Consider the following 17,215-nt stretch of genomic DNA (forward strand, 5'->3'; position numbering starts at 1 on the left):
TCTAGTGGAAAGTAATGTTCACATGAAATCATGTCTGAGATGAACTACTGCATGGGAGGATTTTCACAGGATGGGAGGAACTGGGCCAGTAACACAGAAATAGCAGGGCTGGCCCACCCATGAGGCAAAGTGAGGAGACGGCCTCAGGCAGCAGGATCCACAGGGCAGGAATGCATCGCCCTCTGGTGGTATGGTGGCACTGACAGCTGTGGTGCACTGCTTGACGGCCACATCTTCTGCCTTCTCAGCTTCCCTGCAACATGTCGCCTCTACAACAGCCTTTTGGCGAACAGGAGGCGCTGCTGACTCCCACTCTGGTTTCCAGTATAGAAACCCACAGCGAAGCCTTCCCAGTGTTCCCTCCCTTGATCCTGATGTAGCTCTTCATTTAGCCCTTCTTCCCCGGGGCGCCATTTTGTGGTTTGCCTCGGGTGCCAATACGTCTTAGGCTGGCCCTGAGGGTTGGAGTAGAGATGGAGTAGGCTATCTCTGGCTGTCTCCTAAAATCAAACCTAGAAGTTAGAAGAAAGGACCTCTTCCCAGTGTTCCTTTCTAGGCTAGCCTGGGATGGTGGGGGCACACACTTTCTTTACAAATGCACTGGGGGTCGTTAGCTAAGGCACATTAAGCACGCACCACTCTAAGCAGCCATAGTTCATTTCCTTTTCCATATGTATTTTCCTCCAGGAAATTTGCTATGAGAGATATTCTGCACGGTGGTGTTTTTTTGTTTTGTTAAACCTGATCTGAGGAGTTTGCTGCTGGAACAGACCCTGGAAAATAGTATCAGCTGAGATGGTCAGGTCAAAGGGCTGGGAAAATAAAGATCTGACTACTGCAAGATCTTAGTCTTCTCTCACTTCTCCAGACATGTTGTGCCTTCCCAGGGGTTTCTACCCAACCGTTGAGAATGCACATCTTAAACCTTTTAATTCTGATCTGCTGCTTGCCTTTACAGGCTGCCTTTGAAAAAAAGAATTCAGACTCTGTAAAAAGAACTATGTTAAACATCTGTGCATAAACTTTATTGATATTCATAAATTATACAGAACCCAGGTTCCTTAACATCCACAGTTTGCTGGGTGGCCTATGATAACATCACCACAGAATTAATACACACCAAGGCATGGACGAAGATTCCACAGAGGTCCTGTGTTCTAAGGCACAGGACTTAAAGTGCAAAACAATGCTCAATGTTTCCCTGTTATCTGAAAAAGCTACTTTAGGCACCACTTTGGTAGTCTGAAATATAAAATCATCATAAAACCAGTAATCTGCCTGAGCAGATTTCGAAGGAGTTACTCCATTGTGTACTGCGGCTGAGCTTCCACTGTACTGTGAGTGGGATTCAACAAAGCTTTACTCGAAGTACACCCACTGAAATTTATGAAAATCGCTGAGTTAGGTCCATTAATGACCGTGGGTCTACTCTAAGTAATACTTAGCTGAATACAGCCCTATGCCATCTCCAGTCTGCCTACCTGAAAGCGTCATTTGTTACCTCATTTGTAGATAAACAGAGAAAAAGGTCCACTTGTAGGTATTCCATTTTCATGTTGAGGGATTGCCACCTTTGATCTGATGCTATTAAGAAGGATGAATCGCATAATTCTGAAGAAACTCAGTGTGTACTTTCCTCTGCCGTAACCAGTTTGTTCTGAAAAGCCATGACTGCCAAGAGGACAGCCAAATTCTTGTTTTTTCTCTGCCCCCCTCGGTTTGGTTTTTCAAAGAAACCTGTGCCAAAATTATTCATCTGACGGGGCGGAGTGAGGAGAAAACCTTTGCTGGATATTCAATATTATTAAAAGTCAACCTTAAGAATAAACACCATGCATTTCCGTATTCAGCATCCTGAAGATTTAGCGCGGCATTTCACGACCTCTCGGAGGCACAGGGGGAGGAGGGCAGAAGTTGTCACTGCTAAAAAGCCTACAGAAAAACATTTGAAAAGCAGAGCATAAGCATAGCTTTGGAATATTACACATGCTGAACTTCAAAGGCAAGGAAACAACAGAATGTCTTTGCGGTTTTTATGTGAATCACCAACTCAAAATTGAAACAGAAAAGCTATTATTAATATTCTTACTAATGATGTCAGTCTACATTTATTTATAAAAATATTTATATTCTACTAGTCATATAAACTATCAGACCAGCTTACAACTGTTTTACATAAAGCCATGCAATTAAAACCATATAAATGTTTATTTTTAATTGCCAGAAAAAAAGTTTGGCAACAAGGGCTTAAAGGTTAAAACAGAAGGAGGCTGGATCGGTTTCTTGTTGCTGTCAAATGAGTCTTGCCAACTTGGGAGACAACCAATGGCACTCTGGCAGATGATCTCAGTGATTCAGCTGGGATGTAAGTGGTTAGGCAGTCCCCAAGGACCTAAGTTGTTCAGGACATTGTAAATTAATACAAGGACCTTGAACCTGGGTCCGTATTATCTGGGTAGCCGGTTCAGATGTTTTAACCATGGGGTCGCATGTTCTCAACCAGAAGCTCTCATCTGGAGTCAGGCTGCAGCATCCTGTACCAGCTGGAGCTTCCAAACAAAGCCCAAGGCAGGTCCACATATTGCTGTAATGCAGCCTCAAAGATACCAACGCATGGGCCACAGTGGTCAGGCTCCCTCTGTCCAAGAACAGATGAAGCTGGATCACCAGACAGAGCTGGTAAAAGGCACTCTTAGCTTCTGGGCCTCTAATAACAGAGATGAATCCAGGACAGGAGTAACCCCAAACTGCCGTATTTTTCGCTCTATAGGATGCACCCAACCATAGGACGCGCCTTGTTTTAGAGGGGGAGAATAAGAAAAAAAATTCTCCCCCTCTCTGCGCAGTGCCCCTTCAGTGAAACGGCAGGAGAAACAGAGCCCCTTCCATTTCTCCTCCCGCTTCGCTGAAGGGGCGCTGCGCAGCTCTCCCACACTGCCTTCGCCTTCAGTGAAGGCAACCCGAAGCCTCTAGAGCGCAGCAGGAGCTCCTGCTGCGCTCCGGAGGCTTCAGGCGGCTATATTTGAAGTCTGGAGAGCGAGAGGGGTCGGTGCGCACCAATCTCTCTTGCTCTCCAGGCTTCAGTGAAGGCAACCCGAAGCCTCCAGAGCGCAGTGGGAGCGCTCCCACTGCGCTTCTGAGGCTTCACGCTGCTATCGCTGAAGCCAAGGAGTCTGCATTTGCTCCATAAGACGCACACACATTTCCCCTTAATTTTTGGAGGGGGAAATGTGCGTCTTCTAGAGCGAAAAATACGGTATACGCTTTCTCCTTCAGAGCGAATGCGACCCCATTCAGAATGGGTAACTTGCCAATCTCCCAGACACGGGAACTACCCACCCAAAGAGCCTCTGTCTTCCCAGGATTCAGACAATTTATTGGTCCTCATCCAATCCACCACTACCTTCGGACACTGATCCTGAGCTTTCACCACCTCACCAGTTTCAGATGTTAGAGATAAATAGAGCTGTGTGTCATCAGTATACAGATAATAATTTTATTATTTATACCCTGCCCACCTGGCTATTTAACATATCAATGTTAAGTAGTGCTAGGGAGAGGATATTACCCTTTGAAACTACATAGCATATGACACTCTATAGTGTAACACAAACAAAAGAAACAGGCCCCTGCCCTGAGGTGCTTACAGTGTTGACAGTGGAGGGGGGGCAGAGAAAGGGGGAAGAATGAGGGAGGCAAAGCATGGAAATATGAGCAAATCCACTTATGCATACATGGAACTTCGTTTCAAATTCCGATAAAACTAGAGGACTAGGTCAAAAGCTTTACAAAAAGAAGTGGCTCAAATATAAAACTGGCTTTTACCTCACTGTGCAATTGGAATAAAAGTGACAGAAATACTGAAAGAGATCACCTTACAGCAGCTATTTATGACTTCCAACTCTTTTTATATCTGCACGCTATTTATAATCAGCACACTAAATATTTTTACTAACGATACGGAAATGGCAAAACAACTGGCTTCCACGAGCCTTTTACATAAGACGAATGGTTGCTTTATTTCCCTGAAGTTTCGATAGGCTCTAAATTGGCAAAAGAAATGGGGGGGGGGGGCTGTGTTTTGTGTAAACATCCCTCCAATAGCTTCCTGTCTGCTCCTGGATCCAGCAGGACTTCTTTGTCCTCCTTACCATCAAAACCCTCTATGACCTTGCCCCACTTACTTCTCCACATGCCTTCCTGTGATCTTTGCTTGTCCAGCTATACCACCTCAGACATCTGATGGTTTCCTGCTCCTTGAAAGAAACTCTGCCCTTGCCGTCACTTATGCCTAGAACTCCCTCCCATAACACCTTTGTATGATTATCTCTCCTACTTCCTTCAAATCTTTCCTCAAAAACCATCTTTCCCGCAAAGCCTCTGGCAGGACCCCCTAGTTCCTATGCCTTACCATACCTCCGTCCGTATTAAGCCTAAGCAGCTGTAACTGGAACAAAATAATAATCGCATAGTCTCTTGTTTATATCTGTCACCATCGCATTTCGTCCCCCCCCCCCCCGTTTCTATCTTAGATTGTAAGCCCCTTGGGGCAGAGACCTGTCAAACCTGCTCTTGAGGCAGATGACAGTAGAAAGGTAACAATCATGATATTAATAACAGCAACAACAACCTGCTAGTAACTCGAGGGGGTATCTTTGGAGGTCTGGCAGATGGTCTGTCTGGCGGCTGGGTCCCGGGGTTGAAATTTCTCTTTACTTCTGGTATTTCATTATCCTACATAAAGATGTGAAAGTAAGCTTTCCCCACAGCATTTCCTTGGAAAATACGCATCCACATTTGTGTGCTTGTTTGTTTTTTTGTGTGTGTTTTTCCAAGCACAGTTCAAAGTGTTGGTTCTGACCTAAAATGCTTTGGCCCTGTATACCTGAAAGAGCATCTCCACCCGCATCGTTCAGCCGGACACTGAGGTCCAGCTCCGAGGGCCTTCCGGTGGTTCCCTCCAAGCAAGAAGTGAGGTTACAGGGAACCAAGCAGAGGGCCTTCTCGGTAGCTGCACCTGCCCTATCAGACGTCAAGGAGATAAATAACTATCTGACTTTTAGAAGACATCTGAAGGCAGCCCTGTTTAGGGAAGCTTTAAATGTTTGATGTCTTACTGTGTTTTAATTTGTTGGAAGCTGCCCAGAGTAGCTGGGAAAACCCAGTCAGATGGGTGGCATCATCATCATCATCATCATAATAACAACAACAACAACAATACACATACATGTTTGCATTGCCTAGGACTATGCTAGATCTGCCTTCAGGCCTTCTTTTATGAATGAATCAGTGTGCTACACAGGAACACAAAACGCTGCCTTAAACCAAGCCAGACTACGGCTCTATAATTAAGTACTTTGGAACTACCTCGTCATCTAACTAGTTCATTGATTTTGATGTTTTATATACTGCCTATGGATATGCAAAGCATTAGCACAGTAATCTAAAACAGAACAAACGGGGGCACGGGGAACCCTGTGGTCCTTAGTCCTCTGGTTGATGGCAAAGGCCAGGGTGGGTTTCTCTTCCAACTTTGCAGCCCCAGAGCTCCTGCCATTAGGAACAGTGTATTATTTCAGGCACGGCAGGGAGTATCATGGCCCCACACCCTGGTCCTTCTCATGTGGATCCTGGGAGACAAGAGTGCAATTCTGCCAAAGCGGTCTTTTTCTTTCTCAGTTCCCCTCAGCAAAACCTTCCAGTGTCACCACAGCATCAACAGTCCCAGCTTGGTGCCTCAAATTAACTCTTCCCGCTACTCCTTTATCAAATTCTATGCCAGGGGGTTGGGGGACCTGTGGCCCTGCAGGTACGGTTGTTGGGCTCCAACTCCTATGAGCCCCAGCCAGATTGCCCAATGGGCAAGGATGGTGGGAGTTGTAGTCCCAACGCCTCATCACTGCTCTGTGCGGCCTGTTTACCATGTATTCTAAAGTCCACAGTCAAGAGGCTACTGCTTGTACACTGAAACATGCATTTCTGTAGCTTTAGTGAGGGATCAGGCCAGAGCAGCTGTGCAAGTTTGTTAAGAGAGAAAATTTCCAGTGAGAAGTGTTACCTCGTTGTCTCCATCCATCCCACTGCTGGCACTCAGTATACTTCGTGTACTGGATCGGTTGCTTGAACTACCTGGTTAGATGAGGAAACAAGCCCAGTTAGGGATTTCTCAAGCATTTCATAAAGGGTCCACACATTCATGTTTTCTTGTGAGGAACCACCTTCCAATCCTTTCCCCTGGCCCTGAAACCACCATTCCGCTTACTGTATTTTTTGCTCTATAAGACTCACTTTTTCCCTCCTAAAAAGTAAGGGGAAATGTGTGCGCGTCTTATGGAGCGAATGCAGGCTGCACAGCTATGCACAGGTTCAGATTTATTTTTTTCTTGTTTTCCTCCTCCAAAAACTAGGTGCGTCTTGTGGTCTGGTGCGTCTTATAGAGCGAAAAATACGGTATTCCTATAATTTCTGAATTAGGCAAGAGCTCTGTATGAAGTTATTTCTTCTTACCTCTCGGTTTCTTTTTCATTTTGTGTCATGTGTCTGTTAGATTGCGAACCTTTAGGCAGGGACTGAATTATCTTTCAATATGTGTACAGTGCTTAGAGAATTGCATGTACTGAGAAACAGGCTTTATACATGTTTATCTTACAGGTAAATGGATCAAAGAGGGAAGGCTTTTCCCACTCCCCTCGGAACAGCGTCAAGGAGGTGTGGAATTCTGCACCAGTAAATTAAATTATTGCTATTGGATGAAACTGCAGCATGATGAAACTCAAACTTTTGCTGATAAGGAAAACAAGGAAGGAAAACATGTTTTATGTTTGGTTATCTGAATCTGTGGTGTGTATAGCGAGATTTGGGTATTAATTCCTCATGTTTGGATAAGTGAATTTTTGCATAGGAAACATTCATAAAGCGCATAAACAGACTGAGCAGTAAGTTCAGTGAGGGTAATATAGAGCATTGGCTGGGAAAGCAACAACTGCTAAGTGCTCCATCCCTAATGACTAGAAATCCAAAGCATCCTCGCCTCTCCCTAGATGGCTTCCTGGCTGTTTACTTACTAGTAGTACTTGAGGCGCTTTCTGTTTTCCAGTCCCCTCGCCTGATTTCTTTAATTGGTTGGTAGAGGTTTTTCCGAGGATGAGCTTCATAAATGCCACACTCTGGTTTCTTGGGGATGTTTTGAGAATGGCCAACAGGGACAGTGATTTCCAAATCTAGGAAGAAAAAGTCAGGAGTCAAGGCAAGGCAACTTATTACTACTATTAAGGTAAAGGTAAAGGGACCCCTGACCATTAGGTCCAGTCATGACCGACTCTGGGGTTGTGGCGCTCATCTCGATTTATTGGCCGAGGGAGCCGGCGTACAGCTTCCGGGTCATGTGGCCAGCATGACTAAGATGCTTCTGGCGAACCAGAGCAGCACATGGAAACGCCGTTTACCTTCCCGCCGGAGTGGTACCTATTTATCTACTTGCACTGGCGTGCTTTCGAACTGCTAGGTTGGCAGGAGCAGGGACCGAGCAACGGGAGCTCATTATTAAAACACATTTATTCAAAAATTATACTTCAGCTTTGTCCCCTTGGCAGTGGGCAAAACTTTTTCAAACTGGAAGTTATGCCTCGTTGCTCATCTAGTACCTTCCTTGGCATCCGCAGCTAAAATTCTGATTCTGCCCCAAACAAGGTAATTCCTCCTGTACTTTGGAAATCTGTGCATAGGGCTGCTTGGATTTTCCACTGATGTCTCTTCTCCGCCCTCACTGATTCTGTGCAAGTAAAGGACCCCTGGATGGTTAAGTCCAGTCAAAGGCAACTATGGGGTTGCGGCGCTCATCTTGCTTCAGGCCGAAGGAGCCGGCGTTTGTCCGCAGTTTTCCAGGTCATGTGGCCAGCATGACTTAAACCGCTTCTGGCACAACAGAACACCGTGACGGAAGCCAGAGTGCACGGAAACGCCGTTTACCTTCCCGCCGGAGCGGTACCTATTTATCTACTTGCACTGGAGTGCTTTTGAACTGTTAGGTTGGCAGAAGCTGGGACAGAGCAACGGGAGCTCACCCCGTTGCGAAGATTCGAACCATGGACCTTCTGATCAGCAAGCCCAAGAGGCTCAGTGGTTTAGACCCCAGCGCCTCCCACGTCCCCTTCAATAATACAACAGGCAAAACTGGCATCTAGTAGGCACATCCCTGTAGTTACAATAGCCACCGCTGCACCAGTCCAAACCATACATTTTCCACCAGTGTCTTGCTATCATAAATGATGGCATTTGACGAGCTACAACACCAGTGAAAAGAACATAATGTTAACCAGTTGCTATTTGGGCAGTCTTGGTATGCTTGTGCACATACAGCCTGAGATATTCCTGCCCTCTGTGTGTCAAATGACAGTAACCACAGAAGAAACGTTGTTTTGCCTCGAGTCTTTATCATACTCTTTTTATCCACAGTCTTGTTTGCGTCCCAGGACTTTCACAAAAATGTATACATCAACTTAGAATTTATGGGAGTTGTTTAGCCTTCTGAAATGTAAAGATTGTACTAAATTAACAAAAAATGAGTTATTGAGAGAACACCCATTTACCAGTGATGGTTTCAGGTTTGCTCCCACATTTGAGGCTCTTCAGATTGCTGGGGCCTGTTTTGTTTTTGCCTCAAAAGCCTCTGTCTTACAGTCAGACCGAAGTCAAAAGAGGTTAGAAAACCAACTAGAAAACCATTACAACAGAGTGTACCATGGGCTAACTAAATAAATGCACAAATGGACCTATTTCTGCTTTTGCATTGCGACTTCCCCCTGCCTTTGTGCAGGCTCCATAATGTCCCCAAATCTGCTGTGGAGGGTTGGGAAAAACCCCTAAGTGATTTAGGCAGAGCACAGGGGGAGGAGGGGGGGGGGAAATGCCCTTAAAATATACTGCAAGAAGAAGTTGTTCCGCTCATGCAAAGTAGCACTTAGCAAAATGTTGCATACAACCCCTTAGCTCCACCACACTTGGCTACAGACCAGGAGTGGGAGACATCCAACTGCTGCGCTTTTCAGCATGGTCACCAATTAGTCAAGCCCTTTACCTGCATGTTTGCCAGCCTTTTGCTTCTCGATTTGCCGCCGAGTGATGCTGTCGCGTAATCTTTTCAGGTTTTCCTGGAAACGCAAAATGTTACTTTCAAGGATCTGAACAAACATATACAACTATTCATAATGGTTTGCAAAACTGGCAAGATCTAACTGAATCCGAGGTAGATAATCCCATTTCTTCTTCTAATACGTGGGCCTCACTGTGTAAGAATTTAGGAAAGAGATTCTGGTGATCATGAACCAAGATTTAACTATTTATCAGCAATTCTCCATAGCCTCCAGTCCATGTTGTTCTGATCTTATAAACTGATTGCCCTGTCCATGCACCTTTTTGTGAGTCCTCCTAGCTATGATTCCATAGGTGCTGAATGTATTTCAGGAGGAAACGCAGGAAATACTTGTGTAGCTGATGAAGTTTGACCCACATTCAACACGCAATCAATAGCAAAATGAGTTTTGCAGCAATTTGGTGCGGTTAACCACGATTGTGTTACATACTCAAAATATTCCCTCTTCCCAACCATTTCCGATTATTAGCAAAGACTCCAGTATGGGCACAATGTCTGGCTTCTCTCTTAGCCTGTAGCTATTTGCATATTTTTTTAAACAAGTCCACCCATCAGAGTGGCTTCAAAGACAAGGCTACAGTACAGCTGGGTACTATGGGCTGGTTTGTACAAGGGAGATGTTTGGGGTGGTTAGGGATGATGACATTTTCAAGGGCTTGAAATGCAGGCTCCCTCCTCGCAGACTGGTCAGCTCTAATGCAAGTTGGACAGTGTCCTCTTTGAGCTTGCTGTGAGTTTAATTGGGGCTCCTGCCCCACATACCACATTTGCAACTGGAGCAGCAGAGCAGAAGCCCTCAGCTGTGAAGAGCTGTCATCCATTTGACAGGGGAGGGACAGGGAGGGGAAATCTACTAACTGGATTCTGCCAGGATTCCTTGCAAATCCCCTCAGGTTCTTGTGAGGAATGCTTGCAAAAATCAAGATCGTTTTTGAGGTGGAGAGGGTCCGTCCATCCCTGGAGATTGTCCTCATTGTCCTTTTTGTTAAAGACACATCTGGGAATACTAAGATGTTTTAGTTTCCAGCTCCTACAAGCTGAAACCACTGCCCACTTGGCCTGCATTCTGAATTCCACTATGCCAACTTATGGAAAGGCGCAGAAGAGAAAACAGCAGCTTTTTACCTTTCCCAGCAATGACAACAGAAAGACAAATAAAGAATTACCGTATTATTTGCTCTATAAGACTCACTTTTTCCCTCCTGAAAAGGGGAAATGTGTGTGCGTCTTATGGAGCGAATGCAGGCTGCGCAGCTATCCCAGAAGCCAGAACAGCAAGAGGGATTGCTGTTTTCACTGCGCAGCAATCCCTCTTACTGTTCTGGCTTCTGAGATTCAGAATATTTTTTTCTTGCTTTCCTCCTCCCAAAACTAGATGCATCTTATAGAGCGAAAAATACGGTATGTGTGGTATGTGGTAGGGTAGACTCAGTAATGCTGTTGCTTTTTATATTTCCCAATGAAAAGCACTTTTTGACTCACACACCTGCTGAAAGCGAAATGATTCCGACCGCTTTTTCTGATTCAGCTGCCACTCTTTGAAGCAAAGGACAGCTTCATCTACAGTGAGCATCCCCAGTTTCACTTGCTCCTGTAAAGTGATGAGTTGCCGTTGGCCTGGGGTTTTCATCCCAGCAAACGGGTCATATATACTGGTTTGTGGCTGAGCCTTTGGGTCTCTGTCTGCTTGCTCTGGAATGGAAACAAAGGAAACACTTGGAAAATATCATCAGAACTCCTATTAGAATAAACAAGTTCTGTTTTAAATACTGAAATACTAAATAAGGTGGATAACAATGTGAAATAGAAAAAGAAGCATGAAATTAGGTTAAAGGTGTGTGAAAGAAAGTAATAGAAATGGAAAGAAATTGCAATTGAGTAAATTGGAAGTCTAACACAAAGGTGGGGTGAGGGGTGGCGGATGGTGATGGGAAAAGGAATTATCTGTGGGACTGAGTGTAGGTATGTTTGAATATTTTTAAGGATTGTATGAAATGTATGTTTGTATGCTTGTATATTCGCAATATGTGTGTATTAATGCTGAATCATAAAACTTATAAAACAATGAAACTTATAAAACAATAAAAACTTTTCAAAAAAAAAGGAAAATATCATTTTTTAAAAAAACAAAACACTGCTAGATGTGTCATGTGGTTCAGTTCAGGGACGGTGTTTGAAAAGGGCTGAGGGGCTGCTGGCTCTGCAGGCAAGGGGTGACATAACTGGGCTTGTGAGGTTCGGAGGGGTGTTCCCCCACAAGGAAGCCGCACAAAGAATGTTGTTGGTCAAGGGAGCTGTGGACTCAAAAAGGTTGAAACCCTTTGCTTTAAAAAGCATATTTTAAGGGAACACCTAGAGCACATCATTGCTTTTCTAATCCAAATGCTTTTGCTACTGCCAGCCCACTCACCTCTCTTACTTATTCCACTACAGCAATTTGCACGGCTCATCTACACTTAATATGGTAAATGATATTAACCATGAATGGAAGTCATACCCAAGAATTAGCCTGTCAGGCAATGGGAAGAGTCGCTATAACTCCGACTTACCTTTCCTAATATTGCCTGTAGACACGTAAAGGTTCCCAGGTTTCTCCTGGTGCTTTCCTGCAAAAACTAAACAGTGGCAAGCTATTTAAGGCATGAGACAATACAGCAGATCCGGACCAAACTTCAGTCAATGCAACTATTAGGAGAAGTCCCATTCTAAGCAAAAACAACAACAACAAACCCGAAAATCTTGAGTTAGCTGATCTGCAGATCAGTGTGGGAATCACCCTGCCAACTTCCATTGGTCTATAGACAACACAGTAAGACAGATGCTATACTCATCAATGTTGCCATGTGTTGCCAACACTCACTCAATAAAGAATACTATTGCAGTCTATGAAAATCTGAAAGATAGAACATACTGAAGACTGCTATGTTTAAAGGAAAAGGAATGGGATGGGATGTACCAGCATTGTGATCTGCAATTTGAAAATTCTAGACGCTGGTTTAAAAATAATAATCAAAGGTTTCACATGAAAGAAGGCCATATTAGAAAGTAACATAACTCCTGCCATTGCTGCTTGCTTCCCATTTTAGGGTGGCGCCCAAACGCTGCTATGGTGGCATCTTGCATTTCTATGGAGAGTTCTGATTTCTACCCAGGGAACATTTCAAAATTTAATTTGTGTTTGATTTTCATTTACTTTTTAGAATTAAAAATAATAATTTGTAAACTGGACTATAAAACAGGATTTACATATTCTGAACAGCTGAATGAATGAATGGCTTCTCCAATGAGAACACAGAAATCACCTAGCGAGACAATGAGAAGATGGTTCTAGAGTAGGGTTGCCGTATTTCCAGAGGTGAAAATCCAGACACAAAAAGTTTTTGAACATTTTTTTTAGGGCAATCACCCGATAGTCCCTCCTCCACCGCCACCAAGCCTTGGCCGCCCCCACCAGAGCCAAAGTCTGAACCAGAGACACCTGCACACAATTTGTTTTATATATAAAAAACCCAAATCCAGGACATTTGCTTTAAATTGTAAAATTCCCTCCGGATGGGCATGTAGGACCCCCAAAAGAACATGTACGGGAATTGCTGGAATATTCTAGAGGAGAGCCTAGATCAGCACTTCAAGTGCTGCTTCTGCTATTCAAACACTACTTCTGACTGGCTCTGGAAAATCTCACAAGACAAAATCTGGAAATCTCAAATAGATAAAAAGGAACTAGGTTCGCACAACCAGGTTCACCTCATTTTTTTTCAATCCACAAGAATGGGCATGTTGCACACTGGGTCACCCTCTCAGGCCCCAGCAAAGTATCCTTATTCCTCTCACGCTTGGGCCCTGGCACATGGAGGTTCTGGATCATATAAACAGGTTTGTTCTCTCCACGAGTTCCTCCTAGGAATGAAACTAACTGTGGCCTTGAACGTTCCTGCGGGCGGCCATATGTTGGCTGTTAGTTATCTGGACAGGCCAAAATAACAGAGCTCACTTCTGTTTCCCTTTCATTTTCATTCCTTTGGTATTTGGCAAATATGTTGTTGGGACGCGGAAGCCTAGACAAAACCTCTTTTAAAAAATGAGAAGCATAGGTCCAGTCGCAGACGACTCTGGGGTTGCGGTACTCATCTCGCTCTATAGGCCGAGGGAGCTGGCGTTTGTCCACAGACAGCTTCCGGGTCATGTGGCCAGCATGACTTAGCCGCTTCTGGCGAACCAGAGCAATGCACGGAAACACCATTTACCTTCCCGCCAGAGCAGTACCTATTTATCTACTTGCACTTTGATGTGCTTTCGAACTGCTAGGTGGCAGGAGCTGGGACCGAGCAACGGGAGCTCACTCCGTTGTGGGGATTCGATCCGCCAACCTTCTGATCGGCAAGCCCTAGGCTCTGTGGTTTAGACCACAGAGCCACTCGTGTCCCTTCCTAGGCTGTACAGCCTACAGCAAAGATGGAGAACCTGTGGTCCTCTTGATGTTGCTCTGCAACTCCCATCATGGATGACCACTGACTGCCGATGAGGGGAGTTGATGTCCAACAACATATGGGGGACCACAGATTCCCCCATTCTCTCGCTACAGGCTTTTGCAAAACGACATTGAGATAATTCTGGTTCCTCAGTCACCTTTATAGATGTATGATTCTTTGTCCTGTGGTTTAGTGGAGGGATCAGGTCTCGGAACAGGGACGGGTGGCCTATTGACCAATTCCTGAGGAAAACTGTCCTGTTCCACCGTGTGATAGAGTTCTTCATCTTCACAATCATGGTATATATCCTCTTTCGGTTCTGGTACATCCATGCTCACACCTAGAAAACAAACTCATAATTAGAAAGGGGGAAACTCATGCAGAGTGGAGCAACTGTGTGCATTTAAGTTTTATGTAACTTGTAGAGTGCGGGGGGAAGAGAGCTTTTATATATCTTATGTTAGTCTGAATATTTTTGTTTTGTTGGCTATAGAGTCATTGAGGGAATCTCTAATATTGGACCCGCTGTATTTGAACATATTTACCCCTGCATCACTCTGAACGAAAGCCAAGGATTGCCTTAAGTGTGCATTTGAACCCAGGTTCGTGGGTAAGCTGTCTCCACGCGGATGATGAGCTTTGACCAAGAATAAGCCTTGGCTACAGCTCGCAGTTAGTGATAAGATTTGTTGTTGTTAATAAAATTTGTATATCCTCTTTATCTGAAGATACCAGGGCGGTTCACGACATAAAAATACAAAATATGAATACAAAATACATAATAAAACGAAAACAAAACAATAACCCCCTCCCACAAACATATTTAAAAGGCCATAGAATGCTAATCAGCAAAAGGCCTGGCTGAAGAGAATTGTTCTCACCTGGCACCTAAAGACATGCAGAAGAAGAAGAAGAGTTTGGATTTGATATCCCGCTTTATCACTCCCCTAAGGAGTCTCAAAGCGGCTAACATCCTCCTTTCCCTTCCTCCCCCACAACAAACACTCTGTGAGGTGAGTGGGGCTGAGAGACTTCAGAGAAGTGTGACTGGCCCAAGGTCACCCAGCAGCTGCATGTGGAGGAGCAGAGACGCGAACCTGGTTCACCAGATTACGAGACTACCGCTCTTAACCACTACACCAGCCTTCCTGGGGAGAGCCTTCCACAAACTGGGAGCTACTGCAGAAAAGGCTCTCTCTCATATTACTATCCTCCAGATCTCTTCATATGGGGATCTTAACTCTGAGCCTTCCTCTCTGCATATGCTCACCTTCTAAGAACTTGCGCATCATATAGGCCTTTGTTGTCCGTGCGGAGGAGCTGCTGGTCTCCGACTGAAGCATTTCTACGTCTGAAAACAACAACGGACAAACATAATCCGCTGGGTTATTTGAAAAGCTTCTCTCATCAGCATCTAAGAACAACTGAGACATGACTCCCATTGACAGCTGCTGAAAGGGGAAAGCTGCTCAAAAGGCTCCACGGCACTGCAAAGTAAGGCTGAAATGGGTGGAACTGACTCCTCCACCACCCATGTGAACGAGCCCACTTGCATGGGGAGTTCCTGTAGTGGCACCGTAGCTCTTGATTTTGTTTTGGATGGGGTAGTACTTCCATTTGGGGAAAAGCCAGGTTTGCAGTATGAGGGTTTTCCTGCATTCAGTGTTGCATCAGGATGCTGAGATAGTGGCTGTTCACAACTTAGGCTGCTGAGCTGTGCATGCTGCAGAAAAGTCAGGTCTGGCTATGATAGCACATGCCCTAGTGACACCCACATCCAGATTGGATTATTATTGCAATGTGCTCTGCATGGGGCTACTTGTGAAGAGTCTTTTGACACTCCCACTGGTCCAGGATGTGGTAGCAAGAGTCTTAGTCAGCACTGTCCACTCTCGAGGGATATAAATTTAATTAATATAGGCCTAGGACCCCCGTACCTACGGGACCGCCTCTCCTGGTATGCCCCATGGAGGACCTTAAGGTCCATGAATAGCAACACCCTAGTGGTCCCGGGCCCTAAGGAAGTTAGATTAGCTTCAACCAGAGCCAGGGCCTTTTCAACCCTGGCTCCGGCCTGGTGGAACGCTCTGGCTCATGAGACCAGGGCCCTGCAGGATCTGATTTATTTCCACAGGGCCTGTAAGACAGAGTTGTTCCACCTGGCCTTTGGCTTGGAGCCAATTTGATTCCCTCCCCCTCTTTCTTTTTTCTTTTTCCTTTCTCCTCCTGAGATGAGGCTGCATTTTAATATTTTAATGTTTCAATATTTTATTGTTGTATTTTAATCTTGTTTTTAAGTTGTATTCATTCAACTTGTTTTTATTATTGCTTGTTAGCTGCCCTGGTGGGGAGGGCGGGGTATAAATATTATTATTATTATTATTATTATTATTATTATTATTATTAAATAGATAAAAAAATGCCCATGGGACCACCATATTACACTCATCCTGCAACGGCTGCATTGATTACCAGTCTGTTTCCAAGCACAGTTAAAAGTGTTGGTGATAACCTCTGAAGCCCTAAATGGCCTGGGTCCAGGGTATTTCACCCTGTTTCAGCTTGCCCATTCCCTAAGAGCTGGTAGCAAAGCCCTTCTCTGTGTCCCACCAATGATGGAGGTGCAGTTGGCTGGGATGATATGAAGGACTTCCTTGATGGCTGCACCCAGACTGTAGAAAACCTTGCCCTGCTAGGTTTATCTGGCCCACTCCCTTGCCATTTCTGGTGAAAATGTGCTGAGCCTGTCTTGATATTGCTGTTTTATCCTGAAATGTAGTACTTTGACTGCTGCAAGCCACTCTGAGTAATGCAAATAAATAAATAACCCAGTGGTAAGGTGAGTCATTTCCTCATACATACCAAACAAATTCATCCAGAGGCCACGATCTGAAAATTCTTTGTTCTAATTTCCAATGTTGTGTGCATTTGGACTTGAAACAAGGTTAGAACATTCTGTGTTTGAGCTCCTCTGCGTGATACCTGCCATGTTAGGTACAGCCAGACCCAGTTTATTTACTGATCTTTGCAATGCACTTCCTATCAATCTGAGTAATTTACCAGTCCAAGAGAAGCTGTTAATTGACACTGGCTTTGTTCAGATCTTTTTTGTTTCTTTGCTTTTTTGGATAATGCTTTCAAGGTATTTTTCATGGTACAGAAGACACATTTTGAGAAGACAATTGTTACAACAGTAAACAACTATTAACTTGTTCTGATAAAATGCTTTGTCTAGATCTTGATCAGGCATAGAGCTAGGAGGAAGGAGACGTTTTATTCTACTTACAGCAATACATGGTGGCAGCCATGACAGACTCTTTAGCCTGCCCTTTAATATCTTAATTTAGCTTAGTGGATAAGGAGTCCAAGTTCGATTTAAAAGAGGAAGACTATACATACACAAGTCCTCTGTAGTAGCACCAGGAACCAAGCCAGCCATGGATTCGTAGAGCTCCTCATCACAGCCAGGGTTCAGAGAGCATTTCATCAGCAGGTCACTGGAAAGGTGAGCCATGGACTCATAAACAGAATCATCTTCCTCGCCCTGCATCAGCTGTTCCTTTATGTGGCTTTTCAGCAAGTCTGCTGTCTC

At 44.6% G+C, this 17,215-nt stretch overlaps 1 protein-coding gene and 1 long non-coding RNA gene across 6 annotated transcripts in view; both read right to left on the reverse strand.

The window, feature by feature from the left end:
* Positions 1-999: 999 nt before the first annotated feature.
* Positions 1,000-17,215, reverse strand: part of PIK3AP1 (phosphoinositide-3-kinase adaptor protein 1) — a 46,801-nt gene continuing 30,585 nt past the window's right edge. For 4 of the 5 annotated variants that reach the window (XM_083440368.1, XM_083440366.1, XM_083440367.1 and 1 more), the window contains exons 8-17: positions 17,023-17,215; positions 14,894-14,974; positions 13,781-13,963; positions 11,701-11,766; positions 10,638-10,843; positions 9,077-9,149; positions 7,065-7,220; positions 6,059-6,129; positions 4,631-4,734; positions 1,000-1,932 (exon numbers count right to left, since the gene is read on the reverse strand). In XM_083440368.1, the coding sequence (XP_083296494.1) occupies positions 1,863-1,932; positions 4,631-4,734; positions 6,059-6,129; positions 7,065-7,220; positions 9,077-9,149; positions 10,638-10,843; positions 11,701-11,766; positions 13,781-13,963; positions 14,894-14,974; positions 17,023-17,215 (1,203 nt within the window). In that variant the 3' untranslated portion in view covers positions 1,000-1,862. Of the gene's footprint in view, positions 1,933-4,630; positions 4,735-6,058; positions 6,262-6,449; positions 7,221-9,076; positions 9,150-10,637; positions 10,844-11,700; positions 11,767-13,780; positions 13,964-14,893; positions 14,975-17,022 lie in introns of all 5 variants that reach the window. The other variant, XR_014511156.1, reaches the window with a different exon arrangement.
* Positions 1,943-4,616, reverse strand: LOC310677563. Its single transcript, XR_014511280.1, has 3 exons — positions 4,231-4,616; positions 3,256-4,186; positions 1,943-2,747 (listed from the first exon to the last, which is right to left on the reverse strand). It is a non-coding gene; the product is annotated as an uncharacterized lncRNA (long non-coding RNA).

The sequence above is a fragment of the Podarcis tiliguerta genome, assembly GCF_965153285.1.
Source record: "Podarcis tiliguerta genome assembly, chromosome: 5".
In the NCBI taxonomy this organism is placed as follows: Eukaryota; Metazoa; Chordata; class Lepidosauria; order Squamata; family Lacertidae; genus Podarcis; species Podarcis tiliguerta.